Raw genomic sequence first — 20,074 nt, 5'->3', positions numbered from 1 at the left:
GGAATGTGTGGAATGAATTCAAAGTGAGCATCTTATCCCATACTGATTCCAGCAATGCTGCCGTTCCTCTCTGGAGAAAATCTTCAGAGGTTCCCACTTGCAAGGGAGAACTAGTATTGTGCTGAGCCTCACTTTTTTTGACCTGAAGGGTTGCTGCTTGCTTGGTCACCCATCTTCTTTAGACTTAGCTCCAAATCACTTTGGTTCTTTCTCAAAGAGTGTGCTGTAGCCATGTTACAAAGTACTAAAAGGAAATTTTAAAAGTGTCCAGTGGCAGCATCACTTGAATAAGTGAAGAGCCTTTCAAGGGATCCGCTTTGAAACTCTTTTGTCAGATACATACAACATTTTGGAATTTAAATAAATTTATAACTTTATAGTATTGTTTGAGAATAATTGTTTTAACTAAACATTTTGTGTGCCATTGAACTGCAGTTTTAGCTAACGAACCCTAGTATGTGTACATTGTTTATACTGTTCTTCTAAAAATTCATTTGCTCTGAGTCCTGTGTTAATTTTAATCAGGATTGCATGTGGATGTTTTAGGAACAACTGGAAACCTCCAGGAGAGAAATGATTGGGCTTCAGGAAAGAGACAGACAGTTACAGTGCAAGAACCGGAATTTGCATCAGCTACTGAAAAATGAAAAAGATGAAGTGAGTTGTCAGTTATTGAAGACAAAGTTTGAGTAATTTTTTTTTTCTTCTTTGATTTGAGGTGACCATAATGGCTACCTTAAAACAAGAATCATTAAAAAACAAAAACAAAACAAAAAAAAACAAAAACAAGAATCATTAATTCTTCCTTTGTCAAATTGGTATGGTGGACCTCTTTCTACACCACTGCAGCATATTTAACTGAGGTCAGGAACTCTCTGTGTCATCCCTGCTCCAAGAGGATTCATTTGGTTTAGTGTAGTGGTCCATAGCTTGTGACAGCCAGTGTCCTGTAATGTCTGCCTGGACTCAAATGCATTGATATTTTTTCCGAGGGGCAGGGGTGCTTTCAATGCAGATCTTTTATTCTCTGCTATATCTCTGTTTAATATCTGGCATCCCTCTTCTTTATCTTAAATCCATTATTCATACAGTCAAGCAGTTACTTGACTAAATGGACACAAGAGTTGTTGTTTTTTTGTTTTTTTAATTTTTTTTTAACGTTTTTTTTTTATTTATTTTTGAGACAGAGAGAGACAGAGCATGAACGAGGGAGGGGTAGAGAGAGAGGGAGACACAGAATTGGAAGCAGGCTCCAGGCTCTGAGCCATCAGCCCAGAGCCCGACGCGGGGCTCGAACTCACGGACCGCGAGATCCACGAGGTCGTGACCTGAGCTGAAGTCGGACGCCTAACCGACTTTGCCACCCCGGCGCCCCAAGAGTTATTGGTTTTAAAAAAAAAAGGAATTCACATTTAAAAATCTTATTTCTGATTGCTAATGATACCATAATTATAATCTCACTTCTGCTATAGTGGTTACTTAGTATTTAGATCTATAGAGTTCATGCATTTGAAGTTATTTTTTAATTTACATATGAAGAAACCATTATGTTCTTACTGCTCTGCAGTTTTTGATCCCTGACCACTTGATAACTGTAAAAATACAATATTTTCAGTGTTGTGTATATTTTTTTAAACTATAATTAAGGACTTCTAAGGGAGCGTATTTCTTTAATGACCTTATAGTGATTTAGACAGATTTTATCATATTTGACTGGTAATATAGTCCGTTAGTGGATAATGAAATATCTTAGTTAAACTGCAAGATTTGAGTTTATTTGAGTTTATCTTGAGTTATTTCCCAGAAAAATGTTGACTTGATGTGCTGATTACACTTAAGTGGTTTGAATGTAGTTAGTCTTTAATAAGGATTGAGTTAAACGTGATCATCTTCACCGGAGATTAAAAATGTTATTATAGAATAGAACATGCTTTCTATCAAGGGTTGGCTGAGAAACCATAGTAGATCTAAACATTGAACAGTAGGGCATGGCATATCGTGGGTACTCAGCAAATATTTGAACTGGATTCTGTCTGCTATTTGGGCTTACTCTAATTTGAGAACTGTTTGTGATCAGATAAATGAACCTGTTTAAAAACAAAACAAAAAAATAAACCTGTTTACATGCTGTGATGTGCTATGGCTAATTTGTCACAGATTTATAGGGAATAAAGTGGTTCAAGTAAGTAATGTAAGGAAGTCACTACAAATGATCAATTGATTCTTGTTTCAGATGAAGCTCTGATCACTTTAATACTTCTGTAAGAGTTTCTGGCTTCTAAATGATCAGACTCTAAATGTAGAGTAAAAAGGGTAGAAAAAGATAATTTCGAAAGTTAGGAGTTCTGGAAGTTTCAGAATTAAACAATAAAAACTTTGTGGTTCACTTAATGATACTTTTCAAAGTGATTTCCAGTGGTTATTGAGAAGAAAGAATAATCCTAGAGTAAACTATTTTATGAGGAGGTGAATGCTAGGACTTCTATTCTCTTTTGAATTTATAAATTTTAACTGGGGGATTGTCAATCATAAAGGGACTCATTTGATGGAAAATGCTTTTTTCAGGTACAAAAATTACAAAATATCATTGCAAGTAGAGCTACTCAATATAATCATGACATGAAGAGAAAAGAACGTGAATATAATAAATTAAAGGAGCGTCTGCATCAACTTGTTATGAACAAGAAGGATAAAAAAATAGGTAAGAAACAACTGGCTGAGATAGAGCAAAGTAAATGCATAAGCTAATATGCTAAGAAAGAAATGTGAATAGATGGAGCACAACAACCCATGAAGTGTTATTTTTATGCTTTATGCATAAAATGTCTCTAGACGGTATATATCCACATAAACTAGAAATTGAGACAACTCGTTAGTGAAAAGTAAATAATTTTGCTTTGCTTCCTTAGTTGCATATAAGAATTACATATTTTTTTAATATGGCAGTTGTGGTTCCATAGGGAAAAAACTAAGCCAGAGGATATTCTAATCTTCTATAGCAAAGAACTGATAATATGAAAAGGCAAGATGAGTTTCTGAGTATCAAAAAAAGTATATGATTTTAGAAATAACTTCGCAAGATTATTCTTCACATCAAATCATCTATGTCATTTCCTTTAAATGTAGCTGTGCATTTTTGAAGCAGCTGGTCTAAAGAAGAGACTGTGGACATTATGCTTTTGTTTGTGCCTACGTTTTTTTTTTTTTTTTCTTTGTAGTGTTACTCTTACGAAAGTTAATTTACAGCTTACGTCATCCAAGCATAATTTCAGGTACATGACATAGATTACAAAGTAGAACCATGCACACAAAAGTCGAGCTACACGCAAGGTTTTACTGGCCTGGTGAGATGCAGAACAGGAAATGTGTGCATTGATTTATCGAAGAGTGGTTCCCACGTGGGCTGCAGGTTGTCCTCTAACCTGCACGCTACAGTAATACCCTAAACCGTGGTTTCGGAAACGGAGCTCAGTTGGACTTGCTGACACGACAGCTGATGAGCAGATGTCCCAAGCTGTCACATGGTGGGCCATGTCCGCTGTCAGCAGGCAGCTCACTATTGACTCAGTTATTCAGCTATCTTATTTTAAGCATTACTGAAAATCGAAAGTGGGGTAAGCTATTAAGACAAGGTGGGAAATCTTTAGGTAATCAAACTTAAACTTCACTGGTTAACCTCATGTTCATCCGTGAATTAAATAAAGAGCAAGATGAAATGCCGGAAGTATGAAGTGTACTAATTAGAGAAGTTTATTGAAGATTTAACTCTGGTAACAGAGCTCTTATTTGGTGGGAATCTGGCTGTCTCCTAGTCCAAACCTACCTGGAAGTGGTATTTTCATAATGATTTTATCAAGCTAAAACTACAGTAACTTATTGTCATCTTCTTTCCTTCTTATGCCAACTGCTTCCGTCTCCCCCTAGGATAGAAGAGAAATTAATACTGTCAGGGGCTTTGGCTTCTTTGATGATGATGACAACGCAGGGCTTGGCAGACTTATTCTATAAAGATTCTAATAGTAAATGTGTTCAAGTTTGTGGAGTCTGTGGCCTTTTGTCACAGCTATTCATCCCTGCACTTGTGGTGTAAGAGTATATAAACAAACGGTGTGGCTGTGTTGTAATAAAACTTTATTTCAAAAATCAGGCATCTGGCCTGCAGGCCATAGTTTGCCAACCCCGAAGATAAAATTAACAATGATAATATATTTATCAAGTACTTTAAGTGTTTTAACAACATCTTTTACTCTTCACAACAACTCTTTGGTATATATTTTCATTATTCCCACTGTATTGATGAAGAAACAGGCTTAGCAGGTAAATAACTTGTCAAGATCTCAGTGTTTATCAGTAATGGAGAACTGGAACTTGAAATCCTGGACTTTCTGAGCCCAAATCCTGATCTGCACCAGGTTGACTTAGGTCTCCAGTATGTGTGTAGTGTGTTAGGGTTTTATACACTTAAACATATGTATGTTAAGAATTGGTTTTGTTTTGCATGTTCACGTTTGTAGCTATGGAAGTTTTAAATTATGTGGGGAGAGCTGATGGAAAAAGAGGCTCCTGGAGGACGGGTAAAACTGAGGCCAGGTAAGTTCCAATTTAAATTGATACATTTCATCAGACTTTTCTTTCTATAACTGCATTTTCATGCTGACAGTTTCTTTCTCAGGAATGAAGATGAAATGTATAAAATTCTCTTGAATGATTATGAATATCGTCAGAAACAAATCCTAATGGAAAATGCTGAACTTAAGAAGGTTCTTCAGCAAATGAAAAAGGAAATGATTTCTCTTCTTTCTCCCCAAAAGCAGAAACCTAGAGAAAGAGCAGATGATAGTACAGGAACTGTAAGTGGCTCTTTCCTCTCTAATACAGTTTTGGATTGCTAAGTCGAACAATTAAAACATTAGATAGGTATTCCCAGTGGGGGACATTGCTGATGTTTTGGACAGGACACTCACTGCTGTACTACCCCCAATCACTGTGACAACCCAAAAAATTGTCCGATATGTTTCTAGACATGCCCTGGGAAATGAGGGAGATGATTTTCCAAGGACTTGATCTGTGCCCAAAACACTGTGTTAAGCTCTTTATGAGCATTGTCTCGTTTCATTCTTATAATTTGATGCTTTTCATATTATAATTATCCCCCATTTTATAGCTGAGGAAACTGAGGCACCTTAGTCTAATTAACCTAGTATCACACAGGACAAAATCAGGATTTAAATCCAAGTCTGCCTTACCCCAGAGTTCATGTTTTTAAGTACTGTGCTGAATATCCTCTAAATAGTTTAGTTTAGGTGTTACATATTTAAGCATGCTTTGCTTTCCAGAGAGTGAAACATTCATTAACTTTGGGAGCCAGCTAATCATTCAGTCCATAAATTTGCTGTCTGGTCCCTGGAAAGAAAAGGCTAAAAGGACTTTGACTTTTTCCTTTGTCTTAGTTGGGGCTGTTATAACAAACTACCATGGACTGGGTGGTTAAAAACAACAGAAATTTATTTTTTACAGTTCTGGAGCCGGGAAGTTCAAAATCTAGGTGCCCATAGGGCCAGTGTCTGTGAGAGAGGTCTTCCAGGTTGCAGATTGCTGACTCCTTGTACCCTCACGTGCCCAGAAACAGGAGGATTGCTCACCAGAATCCCTTTGTAGGGGCACTCCTCCCATTCGCGAGGGCTCTACTTTTCATGGCCTAATCACTTCCCAGAGGCCCCACCTCCGCATACCCACACATTGGGTGTTAGGATTTCAACACAGATTTGAGAGAACACATTCAGTCCATTGCATTCTTTAGAAGCTCTTCTGGGGAGAAGGGGCATGTAGAAAAGTAACTGTTACACTTGTTAAGAGCTATAACAGGGTGGTGCAGTGTGCAGAACAAAGCAAGTGAGGCAGTCAAGGAAGGCATCAGAGAGCAAGTGAATTTGAGGTGGTTCTTAAAAATAAGTAGGTGTATGTTTTGGGAGTAGAAAGCATGTGATGCAAGGGGAATGAATGATACGTGCAGAGGTCTGAAAGAACAAGTCACATCATGGTGAAAACTTCTTTTAACTTAATTGCTTTCCATGTTTAAATTCCGGATTCAACCAAGTGACTAAAATCTGAAAATAGCAATGTTGATGGAAAATGCTAATTGTCAGCAAGTCCATCAGAACTTGTTTTTAAACCTACATTTGGGGACTGTTTACTTTGTGGTGTCACAGATCAGTCCTGCTGATAAGTCTACCCTCTTCTACCTCTTATTTTCTTTCTTTTTTAAAAAAAATCATTATCTGAGGCACCTGGGTGGCTCAGTCATTAAACATCTGACTTCAGCTCAGGTCATGATCTCACAGTTCATAAGTTCGAGCCTTGATTCTCTCTCTCTCTCTTTTCTGCCCCTCCTGGGATGCTCTCTCTCTCTCTGCCCCTCGCTCACTTGCACACATGCGTTCTCTCTGTCTCTGTCTCTCTCTCTCTCTCTCTCAGGAAAAAAAAAAAAAAATCATTACCTAGATGTTCTTTTTAAACTCTCCAGTTTGGGGCGCCTGGGTGGCTCAGTCGGTTAAGCGGCCGACTTCGGCTCAGGTCATGATCTCTCGGTCCGTGAGTTTGAGCCCCGCGTCAAGCTCTGTGCTGACAGCTCGGAGCCTGGAGCCTGTTTCCGATTCTGTGTCTCCCTCTCTCTCTGACCCTCCCCCGTTCATGCTCTGTCTCTCTGTCTCAAAAATAAATAAACGTTAAAAAAAATTTTTTTTTTAAATAAACTCTCCAGTTTGGGACCTTCTTGACCTTTATATTGAGTTAGCCTTTTCTCTCAAAGTCTATCACTTTTTGGTTCGTTGTGAAAATCCACAAATGCCTTCCCAGAGCTAGCATAGTTTCTGTTACCCCTGTAGTTTCTTCAGGTTTTGGCCCAACCTTTACAAACAGTACCAGCTTTCAGTCAGCAAGAGTAAGTACTAAATCAAGGAGACCTTCCTCAGATATTTAAATTTCCCTCTCCTCACCGCTACTCATCCAGTGGGTTAGTATCCTGTGTAATTCTTAATAATGCAAATGTTTAAGTTTGGAGAAGTACCCTTAATTAAGTATATTTCTTGGTTTTAAAAGGTCTGTTTTTCTAGATCTTTTTTCTCTTATAATTTAAATCAGTCCTTTTAAGGATTTTGGAGCATTTTAGTAAGGGAGTAAGGTATAACCTTAGAATGCCTAGGTAGCCTTCAGGTTTCACTTATTAGTTATTTTCTTACTTAATTGTAGCCAAAATATATGCCCAAGATTCAAGGTAACTTTTTGTTTTCATTTTGTGGTTTTAGCATTTAATTTAGTCTGGGGAGTGTAAAGCAATTATTATTATTAATGTTTTAAGTAATGGATTTATAGTATTCTGGTATGCTTTAACACATAGAAGGTATAGCTTCTTGGAAGAATTACTGGCAAGTAGCTCCAGAGGATTGACTGGCAAGAAGCAGAGTCATAGTGAGCTCCACGCTGGGCCCTTCCCCAACCTGCTTCCCCTGGGAGACCTTGACTTTGGCAGCCATTGCTGACCTCACACTATTGATACAGCTCTGAGTCACTCGCTCATTCCTGCTGCATCTGCATGCAGGAACAGCCTAACCAGCATTTCTTCTCATCTTCTAGGTTTTTTCTTTTTTTCCCCCAGCAAGATATTTACTGTTCAGTTTAGTAAAGTAGATCTCTGTCCACTTTCTTGGATGTTAATAATAAAATAGGACCATGCAGATTGTTATGCAGACATATATATACCTGCATATATATATGTATATATACCTGCACATTATATACATATTATTATTGTCTAATATATATTATTGTTTATGTAGCTATAGATTATTTTGATATATTTTAATACTGTTTTCCTATGTTCTTTATCTTGCTTTGATTCTGTGTGATCATATGTCCGTGGTTGCTATATTTTCCTATGATTAATGTGCTGGTAGAGTAAAAAGGAAAATAATCTCTGGTTTTATTTTTTAAAAATTATATGAAAAAATAGGATTCACAGTTACTTTTTAGATAACTTCACTGGTTTATTGATTTAAACAGCCTAGGACTGGAGATAAGTTGATCTAACTTCAGATCTCCATTCTGCCTCTTGGCTGTGTGATATCGGGCAGTGTGTCTACTTCTGAAAGCCTCATTTTTCCCACATTATAACATGATTTGAGGGTTAATTAACATATGAGAGCATCTAACACAGCACTGGACAGGTAATGAATAACTTCCTCACACAGCTCCTTGACTCTCATCACTAGATTCAAATTCACATTTGAAGAGACTTGAATTGGACAATTTCTATCTTAAATGTTAGGTCACATATGCTTAAGATATGGTGCAGAAATGATTTTGATAAGGATCTCTGATAATTACTATTGCCTGAGTATCTAGATCCATTTTAAGATACTGGTCTTTCCCTTTCACCTCTCTCACTTGTAGGTTATCTCTGATGCTGAGGAAGATGCTGGGGAACTGAGTAGGGAGAGTATGTGGGACCTTTCCTGTGAAACTGTGAGAGAGCAGCTTACCAACAGCATCAGAAAACAGTGGAGAATTTTGAAAAGTCATGTAGAAAAGCTTGATAACCAAGGTAACTTACTGCCTCAGTGCATGCAAAGTGAGTTGACACTCAGCTCTTAATTTCAGTCACTTAGAAAGCCACGTTATGGGCTCAGCTGTGAAGTACTCGAACTCAGTTTGGTAGTTTGATAATCAAGCTTCTATCTACTTCTAGAGGTGAGGTTTGAACCCCACTGAGAAAATACTTTGCCTTCAGAGTGAATCTTTCTCTGAGTGCAGTATACAGTTGAATGAAGTGAACTGAGTGTCTTACTAAATCTTGGAAATGAAGAATTATTAATCATGATGTGGTATAAATATAAACCTGTTGCTTATTATTTCTAGATACTTGCATACTTCTAGGTTCCTATAATTTATTTTTAAATTATTTTCAATATAATAGAGGTTTAAAGTATCAATTAGGAAGTATATGAAGTAGAATATTCAGGTTTCTGTTCCCTATAGCTAACACTCAATAGTTTGGTGCGTATCTTTCTTGATTTTTCTGTAGGCACTTACAAAATTTATTTAAAAATATATAAAAAACAGGACACCTGGGTGGTTCAGTCATTTGAGCGTCCAACTCTTGATTTCGACTTAGGTCATGATCCCAGGATTGTGGGATCAAGCCCTTGTGTTGGGCTTCTCTTGTGCTCTCCCTCTTTAAATAAATAAATAAATAAATAAATAAATAAATAAATAAATAAATAAATAAATAATAAATAAATAAGCAAGCAAACAAACACATGAAAAAATATATATATGTATATGAAAAACAAAAACCGAATACTAGGTATTCTTTCTACACTTTTTTTCACTTAAGAGTGTATGTATTATTTTAGACACCATTTTCTGTCACCGTAGATAGTATAAATTTACATTGATGAATGTATTCTTTTTTTTTTAATAAATTTATTTTTTTTAATTTTTTTTTTAACATTTATTTATTTTTGAGACAGAGAGAGAGAGAGAGCATGAACAGGGGAGGGTCAGAGAAAGAGGGAGACGCAGGATCTGAAACAGGCTCCAGGCTCTGAGCTGTCAGCACAGAGCCCGACGCGGGGCTCGAACCCACGGACCGTGAGATCATGACCTGAGCCAAAGTCAGACGCTTAACCGACTGAGCCACCCAGGCGCCCCTGATGAATGTATTCTTCACATTTTATATTTTTTGAAGTTTGCATGCTTCTAAATCAAGAAAATTAAGGTTTCTGCTCAGTAAATGAAGTCTGTTGAAAGAAAATTTATTCTAAATGTCAGAAGTCATAAGCTCACTGCCAGTTGTCTTTAGTAGTAAAGACTAATCAACAAAATTCTGTACCAAAATTAATTTACATGAGATTTTGTTGATTTCAGTCCCAGTCTATTAGTAAATAGCAAGTATATTTGGACTTTTTATTTGTTGAATTTAATACTGGAGAGCAAGATTTGTAGTGCTGCATTGATCTTTGAAGAAGTGTTGAAAGTAGTTTATGAATTTGTTAATTATTTTTCTCCTCTGTGAATATAGGTTGTCCATTTTTAATTAGGACATAATCTTGAATAAATACAGATTACAAATTAAATGTTCATAGTAGAACTAGTAAAGATATCATTTGAGTCCAAAAAATAGTATGAATTTGTAGTTGTCCTGAATCCTTTATAGTTGCTTTGCTTTTTAAATTTTTTCATGGTGGTAAAATACCATAAATTTAATTTTATTATTATAGCTTATGAAATTTTTAGAGGGCAAAGGGAGTAGGTACCTTTTAGAAAACCTGTTGAGATTCTAGAAAAATTCTGAGAGCTTTTTTTTTTTTAATTTTTTTAACATTTACTTTTGAGAGAGAGAGAGAGAGAGAGAGAGAGAGAGAGCGAGCGCACCAGGTGGGGGAGGGGCAGAGAGAGAGGGAGACACAGAATCCTAAGCAGCCTCCAGGCTCTGACCTGTCAGCACAGAGCCCAGTGTGGGGCTCGAACGCACCAACTGTGAGATCATGACCTGAGTTAAAGTCGGACTCTTAACTGACTGAGCAACCCAGGCGCCCCATAAACTGAGTGGAGGCTGTAAAACCTATGTCAAATTACTGGTTTTATGTTAGTTTCAAAGGTACACTTAGAAGGTTTCAATGATGAAGACGTAATCTCACGACAAGACCACGAACAAGAAACTGAAAAACTCGAGTTGGAAATTCAACAGTGTAAAGAAATGATTAAAACTCAGCAGCAGCTTTTACAGGTAAATGTGAGTTACCTTTTAAAGCTGTTTTCCCCTGTAAAGGGCCAGGATTTTACTGAATCTTACTAGATTTTTATTCCTTTATTTCAAAGGATATGTAGTATTTGACATTTTTCTGCTTTAAACTAAGTTCTGGGCTTACTAACAGGGACGTTACGTACCATTCCTGAGGCGGGGCTTTGCCAAGTGGGAAATGAGTCCTCCATTGACTTGCTGATTCTTCATCATTTCTGTCCTTCCCCAAAAGTTTGACCTGCCGTCCCTTGCTTTAACTTGGGGTGCCGCGGGGATCTTCTGGAACTTACTATGTTTTAAAATTTAATAGCAGCAGCTTGCTACTGCATGTGATGACGACACCACTTCACTGCTTCGAGACTGCTACTTGTTGGAAGAAAAGGAGCGCCTCAAGGAAGAGTGGTCCCTATTTAGAGAGCAAAAAAAGAATTTTGAAAAGGAAAGACGAAGCTTTACAGAAGCGGCTATCCGCCTAGGATTGGAGGTATCTTAAACAATTAGCTTTCCTTGTAGAGCTTTTGCAGGTTCTGGGGAGGCCCGGCAGAATGTATCAAAGTTCTGCCTTTCGTTGTTTTTTTGCCATCCAGTTGTTCCCTAAAGTATTTCACCAGCGATCTTATAAATAACAAACTGGAAAGGATTGTAAGCATGTGAACTGTTATAGAAGGGTGTCGTTTTGCCTTTACCAGATGTGGGAATTGAAACTTTTCTTTTTAGAAAACTCTAAGCATCCGTTATCCCCTTCTGGTTGGCTTTCTACTGGTCAGTGTTTAGCTTCACACAGGAGATCTCTCTGGGACATTTGTTATCTTCCCACTGTCCGTGGGCATCAAAAAGCAGTACAAAAGTTCTCCCTCTCCCCCTCACCCAGGGATGTGTGCATACACCTTCTACAGCTTGCTTTTTGACTTAACGATATAAACCTACATATTTCCCTTTCAAAAGTTACACAAGTAATGTGTGAACATGGTTTAAAAAATAACTCCTACAAAAAAACCACAAACTGAACAAATGTCCTCCATTCTTACCACCAGTTTCATTCCTCAGAAGTCACCACTGTTTGAACTTCGTAATTCTTCTGAGAAGTACTGTTTTAACCTTAGTGTATTTCAGCCTTTGTTTTCTTGATAACAATCTATTGATTCCCGGCTATGAAGGATAAGGAATGCAGTGTCCTTACTGCAACTCCCATCTATGCTGTTCCTCGTCTCTATATATGACTTCTTCATACATACTTCATACTTTTTTAAAACCACTTTTAAAAAATGGTTTCTTTTGGTTGACTTTTTTAAATAATATGTTTGATGCTTCCATTTCACGTGTGCTTGACGTGAGGCAGTACCATATCCCCGCAATGAAAGATGAAGACGTTCTTGTACTTACCCTTGTTCCCCTTCTCTTGCCCTTCTACTTCCCAAGTTTTGTCTATGGTTATTATTTCTCATCGTTGGGTGTTACCACATTTGTCCTCTGCCCTACGGTGTAATCCAGGTGTATGTACTTTAAGGTTGAAACTTAAAAATGGAAAGAACATTGATGACATCATGATTCTGTAAATATTATTCATTCTGTAACCTACTAATATGTTTGATCACATAGAAAATACTCTATGTTAATAAGACTTTGCCACCTTGGAGAGAATCTTTCGTGTACCACTGTTGTAGTGAGTCTTTTGACTTTCTTTATAGCTTAGGATTTCCTGAATCACATTCAATTTGTAGCTCACACTATCTACTTTCTTGGGTTCCTTTTTCAATTTGCTGTATTAGCTTCTTGAGTAATTTTTTTGTAAGTATTGTGTGAGTAAAAAATATTCTGAATTCTGGGATATCCAAAAATGCACTCATAGGTGATTGGTTTGGCTGCATATAGAATTCAGTTTCCCATTGTTCCATTTCTTCTGCTGTTTGGTTTTGCAAATAAGCAGCCCGATTATCATATAACCTACAGGCAATACTTTGTAGATATCCTGTGCTTTATTTTTTTCCTTCTCTTCTTCTTTTCTCCTTTTTATATTCTTTTTTTTTTTTTTTTCAACATTTATTTATTTTTGGGACAGAGAGAGACAGAGCATGAATGGGGGAGGGGCAGAGAGAGAGGGAGACACAGAATCGGAAACAGGCTCCAGGCTCTGAGCCATCAGCCCAGAGCCTGACGCGGGGCTCGAACTCACAGACCGCGAGATCGTGACCTGGCTGAAGTCGGACGCTTAACCGACTGCGCCACCCAGGCGCCCCTCCTTTTTATATTCTTGAAGTTCCAAAATTTTGTGAGGTTACATCTAGGTAATTTAGCCTGAAGATCCTGCATTTCTTCAATTTGGAATATTTTCTTTGATTCTGTATTTTTTCCCTTGCATTCTCAAACATTTCTATTAGACAAATGGTTGGCCTTCTGACTACATCCATAGATTGACTTTATGTCCTGAATTTAAGGGTATTCTCTCACCTTTATCTTGTACATCACCAACCTGATATTCAGCACCATCAGTTTTAACTCTTCATTTCATCCAAGGAGTTTTTATTTTAGAATTTATCTTTCAAGTCTTTGGTGTCCTCATTTTTTTTCTTTTTGTAGAGCATTATATTATTTTACAGGTGTTCATAAATCTGGTCATTTGTGTTAGAATATTTTTTCAAAAGGCTCTTGAACTGTTACCTATAGTCAGGTCTCTTTATGTTGGCTCTTTTTCTTTCATGCTCTTCGTTTTCTTCAAATGTCTGGGGACGCATGATTTTGTATTAGTGTTTATGAATGAAAGATATATGCTGTTTAGCTGACTTGGGTTTCCTCCACACTTGTGAAAATTTATCTTATCAATAGCTACCTTTCTCAGAAAATAAAATCCGTTTGCACCAGCATTTTCTCCTGTCTTACAGGAACCTTTTTCTGAATCCCTGTATCCGTCCTATTCCGGGAGATCCTCTAGCTACTTTTTGTACCACTCCCAGTTCTCTGCAGGACAGTCTGTCTGCCTCTGGTCAGTGGGGCCAGTGAAGGATGGGAAGGAAGCACGAGAGACCTGAGAGATGAGGGAGAATTGAGGATTATCATTGGCTGTTGGGAAGGGGAAGGTCTGACCTGTGCCCTCTTGTGGTTTAGTGGTGGTGGCTGCTGGTGCTGGTAGATGGTTGGAGGCTGAGAGCGATGCCTGGTGAGGTCATAGCTTCTTTTTCTCACGTGATTAATTTACAGTGGGTATTTTTCTGTCATTTGTAATTTTATACTTACAATGTTCTGTGTGTTCAAAAATTCTAATGTGCTATCTTTTTTTTTTGCATTATCCATTTGAATTTATTTAAAATAGATGTGAAAATAACAGTTGGTTTTTAGGTGAGATGGGTAAATTTTTATTTTTTAAATATGATTTTCTTAAATGAAGTTTTTCTTAGTTTTTTAGGTTAATTCATTTGACTTACAAAATATAGATGGTAGCCAGAAAGCAAACACCAACAGCTACAGAAATCATGGGAAGTGGCACCGGTGTGAATGTTGAAATACTGATCAGTATTTCTTTGGTTTGCTTGTTATGACAGAGAAAGGCATTTGAAGAAGAAAGAGCCAGTTGGTTAAAGCAACAGTTTTTAAATATGACTACCTTTGACCACCAGAACTCAGAAAATGTGAAACTTTTCAGTGCCTTCTCAGGAAGTGAGTACTCCATTAACCCTTTAATCTGAAAATGCATGTCAATAAAATACTGTAAATTATTAATATAAAACTTTGGGGATCACCAAATACTTAAAAAAAATTTTTTTTTAGTTTATTTTGAGAAAGACACAGCATTAGTAGGGAGGGGCAGAGAGGGAGGAAGAGAGAGAGAGAGAGAGAGAGAGAGAGAGAGAGAGAGAGAGAGAGAATCCCAAGCAGGTTCTGCACCATCAACGCACAGCCCAATGTGGGGCATAAACTCACAAAACCGCAAGATCGTGACCTGAGCCGAAACCAAGTCAGGCACTTAACCACCTGAGCCATCCAGGCATCCCTGGAGATCACCAAATATTTTTAAAACTAAATCCTTCTAGATGTTTATGGAATATGCATAAGAGATGGCAAGATTAGCAAGACTAGAGTCAAGGGCTCGAGTGAACACCCACATTAACTTGTTCTATCTCACACCTCACTACCCTTCAGGTCTTCAGGTGATCATAGTTAATTACCTTCACTATATTTGATACCTCACCATAGGGACTGCCTTTTTTTCTTCTTTCTTTTTAACAGGTTCTGATCGGGACAGTCTTACAATGCACTCAAGGCCACGGCAAAAGAAGCCTCAGAATATGTCTAACGGGTCTCCAGTTTGCACATCTAAACTTACGAAGTCTCTTCCCACTTCTCCTTCTACTTCAGACTTTTGCCAGACACGTTCCTGTGCATCTGAACATAGGTATTGGTCTATGGGTGATCTTTGCACATATCTGTACCATTGCTAGAGTTGCACTGCTGAGGGAAAGGTGGCATATCTGTAGTGTTAGCAACAATAGTGGCTTTGGAGAGGAATTTAGTAGATTGATTCATTCTACAAGTATTTATTGGGTAGCCATTATATAAGGACAGTGTTAGGTGCTGGGAATGCAGTAGCAAACAAAGTAGATCCTGGTCCCTGTCTTCTGGGAGCTAAAAAATTTGTTCCCTATCCCCAGGAAACCCACATACTTCTATTACCTGATGCATTTTGGTATTTTTCTCTGTCTCAAATTGTTAAATCATATTCTAAGGTATAATATCAATATTCTACCTCAGAGCCTGTTCCAAGATTAAGTAGATAGAACATTGCTAGCGACAGAGGAATAGCAAAGAACAAAGGGATACCTTGGAAAGTGTGGTGGTGATCTTTCCTTTTTAACCAAAGCAGAGGACAGTGGCATGAGGATGTGCCAGTTTGGTAGGTGCCCCAGAAAGCAGGGGCACGCTTGCCTGTGGTAGTGAGATACTGGTGTGGAGCTAAGTGTTGAAGAAGCCTACTAGCCCTTGGACCAAGAATTGTTAAATAAATGAATTTCAGAACAAAAATATGAAGGTTAAAAAGGATAAGACACTGTACATATTGTTGAGTTTTAAAAGGTTTAAGACTCTAAATATTGAGGGGCAAAAAAGAGCCTGGGGAAGAGTCCTCCAGGCAAGTGTAGGGACCCCTGAGGTGTAGGACACTGGTGTGTTTGTGGAGGGCAAGTGTTGGTAGCTAGCAAGACCAAGAGGTAGGAGGTAGTTAATAGTGGGAGGTAGGCAAGGATCACATCCTATAAGGTCCTGGGTGAGTAGGGTTAAAAAGTTTATTATGCAAGAGTTCAAATATATACCAATGTATAGAGAATAAGGTCATGGTGCCCTTTATAGCCATCACCCGGCTTCAGCAATTACCACCTTATGACCGTGTTGTTCATACATAACCCCACTCTGCTGCCCCCATACGCATATACACACCTGGCAGTTCATTTGTAAGGTTTTTTGTTGCTGTTTTTGTTTTTGAGAGGGAGCACGCATGAGAGCAGGGGAGAGGGGCAGAGGGAAAGAATCTTAAGCAGGCTCCACCCTCAGCACGGAGCCCAACACGGGACTTGATCCCACAACCCTGGGATCATGACTTAAGCCAAAATCACAAGTCAGACATCACAAGTTAGACACTCAACTGACTGATCCACCCAGGCGCCCCTCATTTGTAAAGTATTTCAATCTCTATTTGTAGGTCAGATACTGTTCTAAGGGCAAGAGATAAAGCATTGGAGATTTGTAAGCAGTGGAAAAGATATGTTTTGAAAAGATGGCTGTTTTATTGTTTGGAAAACAGACTATAGGAGTGAGTCCTGTAGGTCAGGAGATGCAGTTAGGAGACATTAATGGAGTCAAGGTGAGGTGACGGTAGTTTAGACAAGGGTCGTAACATGAAGGTAGAAATGACTGGATTTGGGATATATTTTGCTTTTCAGCCAACAGATTGACTAATGGGGGGAGTATCGGAAGTGAAAGTTGAATTTACAATCAAAAGATACTGTAAGTTCAGAGTGTTTTCTTATATGGAGTGTTATTAAACTCCCAAATTTGACCAATTAGAGTGCTCTATGTAAATAACACAAATTCTAGTCGCCATTTTCAAATAATACATTCTATATCTGAGAGCGAACATAGCATTTGTCTTGGTTATTTTTATGTATCTAAAATTCTTTTAAATCCAATTTTTAGTTATGAAATATTTGACATAACATTCCTTGAAGACATTATTTTGTGTTTAGTAAAGATAAGTCCAACATTTAGTACCTATATAATAGGGCGTTATGAGATTTCAGTGATGATACATATAAAGCATTTAAAACAGTACTTGGTCCATTATAAGCCCTCAGCAGGCTATAAACATAAAAACATATGTAAATATAAATGGTTTATAAAAGTACTTTTCTGTTTCATATATTCCAAGGGCTACACTAAACAACATCAGTGGCATAGAAATAGAACTTTGGAGCATTAAGAAGCTCCATTGAGCTATTAATATTTGTGGTTACTGGCCTCTGAATATAAAACACAGAAAAGAGTTGTGTAACTAGTTTCAGGAGAGAAGCTGTTGCAGCTTGACATAGTTCTTAAAATTTTAAGTTATTTGGAAAATTTGGACTCCTTGCTCCTGAAGCACCTTAGATCTGGGTTTGTAATAAGATGATTGCCACATCGAGGTTGAATTAGTAAACCAAAGTCTCAAAAAATGCACATTTAGGGGGAAAAAACCCCTTTTTTGGGGAAAAAAGATACTCAGTTGATAAAAATATGTTATTTGTTGGCTTAACCCCTTAGATTTGAAAATAATCATTTAACCAGCTATTTTTGTTTAGAGATGGTCACAGAGCATAGCTCTCAGATTGTGTCATTGAAGGGTAGCAGCTGTGTCCACATTCAGAACCTAAGAGTGTTGCTCCCTGACACTTACAATTAATTCAGCACTGGTGTATGCACTTAATGTGTGTTAACTCAGTTCCATCCAACCCTGTGAGATAGATACTATTATTATTTCCATTTTACAACTGAGGAAGCTGAAGAAACAGTGACATAGTAAGTGGTTCAGCTGGTGTACGGACCTAAACCATCTGACTTCAGAGTCTGGACTCCTTACTACTTTTGTAGGCACTCGTTAAATAGCTGTGTGGGTAAATGGGTGGGTAGAGGAAAACTTGTGTGTAAAAATGGATATGTATATAAAAAAAAACAGATTACAAAATAGTGGCAGGAAGATGGGGACATGGAGGGACATTGGCTTTCAAAGCCCACGTGTCCTGTGTCTGACTTAGGCATTAGTTGGGTAGAGCGCTTCAGACTAAACCAAAGAGATAAATAAAATAAGTGGGTAAACAGAAAAATAATAGATGGATAGATACGATAAAAGTGATAAATTAGGCCATTTTGAAACATTTCTTTGTTCCCTATCTGTGTATCTTCACAATTGACTTAGCATCGGACAAGGGAGCAATCTGACTTTAGACATTCAAGCCTAGCTTAAGTATAAAAGAAAGAGGAGATGGTTATTAAGATCTGCCTTTCTTTTCCCAATAGTTCAGTCAGCGTACTGAATATAACTCCTGAAGAAACTAAACCAAATCAGGTTGGAAGAGAATGTGCAAATCAGAAGTGGAGCATGGCATCGAGACCTGAGTCACAGGAAGGTTGCTATAGTGGGTGCTCCTTGACCTACACCAACTCCCATGTGGAAAAAGATGACTTACCTTAGACGTGTGGACTGGAACTGTTTTCATTAACACGTTCATCAGATTTCACATCTAAGTTGAAACAGGGTGTGTCATAAAGTCAGTCATCTCTACTAATTTAAGGTGGTCTGAGTTGTTTGTTTGGACTTTCCTGTTCCTCCCCCAAAGAGCTAAAATGTTAAATCTATTTAAAAGGATATAAAAGCTTTGGATAATGTATTTTTAGTAACAGAAGCATCTGGTTCTGTGAATAAAGGAATGTATATGTTTGGTTGAAAACAGAAGCACTAGAATGAGTTTCCTCTTATAGGTATTAAAAATAGCACTTTTAGGAAACTGATTATTGTAAATGTTTAATTTTGTCTCCTATATAGTTGGCATTGGAAGTTTAGCCTTTACTTGAATGTATACTGTAGATTTTTAACAAAGCAAGTTCTATATTTATTATGTTTAGTGTGATTTGAAATTTCCTCTTTCATATGTTTTAAATAAAGTGAAATTTATGTATGTTTTGTACATAGATATACATGATTATGTTAAGAGGCTTTAAGATTTAAAAATTTTACACATCCATAATTATAGTATTTCATGCCAATAAAATTTTTTTAGTGGTATTCTGTTTACAGATGTTTTAGAGCCATTGCCACATTATGTTTAAGAATTTTTTGAATGCATCTGAGCAATAAATACTCAAAAGCTGTTCCATGAAGCTGACTTCTTCAGATAATTAACATTACTGACATTACATTTTTGAGATTTCTACAGCAGTAGACTTTTATATATGTAGGATATTATAATTTTTCAAAGGACTTTTGATTATAGGATAATAGAGGCAAGATAAAAGTACCCTTGAATAAAACAAGTTAAGAATATCGGTTTAAGATACATGGGATGATAGAAGATATTTAAGATATCAGAATGGTGATCTTCTCTTTACTAGATGGGGACTAGCACTGCAACATCTGTACCAGCTCGGGCTTTATATAGTTGCCAGTAATTTTTAAATAATTTTTCAATGGAGTATTTGCCACTAATGATAAAGAAATCTGACAATGTAAAAAGCATCAGATTTTATCCAAATATAATACTCTGGATAAACTTGTGTCATCTCATTTCCAGAACTGATTGCATGTTTCTTCTTGTTATCGATGATAATAAATGTAGGCCCAGGTTCTTTCCCAGAATTTGTATCAAAAAGCTTCAGTGCCTAACCCTGTTTGTCTTTGTACATAGAAGCCTATACAGATCCCAGTTCTAGCTAGATATGTAAAGCTTATCTGCCTTCCCATTTTCTAGTAGTTCAACCACTTATATACACTCACCCTGTTAGGGGTGTTCCTTTTAAATCCATCATGCTAAGAAAAGAAAAAGTCTTACTTTTGTCATCGTTCACTAGATCTAAGAGTTTGTGTAGCAACCATTTTTTTTCAGGGCTGATAGAATATCTTATAAGACAGCGAAACTACTTGTAACACAATAGCCACATTTATAGTCTCAAAAAACTGGCTCTTAGAAAGCAAAGCAGTCACTGCCTTCTGTTCGATGCATGGTCACTTCTTCACAGTTTAAAATATTAGAAATGATA

At 37.3% G+C, this 20,074-nt stretch overlaps 1 protein-coding gene across 5 annotated transcripts in view; it reads left to right on the top strand.

The window, feature by feature from the left end:
* SSX2IP (SSX family member 2 interacting protein) overlaps nucleotides 1-19,198 on the top strand; it is a 43,546-nt gene extending 24,348 nt beyond the window's left edge. For 3 of the 5 annotated variants that reach the window (XM_040470802.1, XM_040470803.1, XM_040470804.1), the window contains exons 5-14: nucleotides 547-657; nucleotides 2,566-2,701; nucleotides 4,515-4,590; nucleotides 4,661-4,850; nucleotides 8,449-8,599; nucleotides 10,650-10,786; nucleotides 11,112-11,285; nucleotides 14,338-14,452; nucleotides 15,023-15,188; nucleotides 18,338-19,198. In XM_040470802.1, coding sequence (XP_040326736.1) covers nucleotides 547-657; nucleotides 2,566-2,701; nucleotides 4,515-4,590; nucleotides 4,661-4,850; nucleotides 8,449-8,599; nucleotides 10,650-10,786; nucleotides 11,112-11,285; nucleotides 14,338-14,452; nucleotides 15,023-15,188; nucleotides 18,338-18,512 — 1,431 coding nt within the window. In that variant the 3' untranslated portion in view covers nucleotides 18,513-19,198. The remainder of the gene's footprint in view (nucleotides 1-546; nucleotides 658-2,565; nucleotides 2,702-4,514; nucleotides 4,591-4,660; nucleotides 4,851-8,448; nucleotides 8,600-10,649; nucleotides 10,787-11,111; nucleotides 11,286-14,337; nucleotides 14,453-15,022; nucleotides 15,189-18,337) is intronic. The other 2 variants (XM_040470805.1, XM_040470806.1) reach the window with 2 other exon arrangements.
* The last annotated feature ends 876 nt before the right edge of the window (nucleotides 19,199-20,074 follow it).

Source organism: Herpailurus yagouaroundi, unplaced genomic scaffold (genome assembly GCF_014898765.1).
Source record: "Herpailurus yagouaroundi ecotype Mexico unplaced genomic scaffold, PumYag 77, whole genome shotgun sequence".
Lineage (NCBI taxonomy): Eukaryota > Metazoa > Chordata > Mammalia > Carnivora > Felidae > Herpailurus > Herpailurus yagouaroundi.
This window is presented reverse-complemented; position numbering and strand designations above follow the sequence as displayed.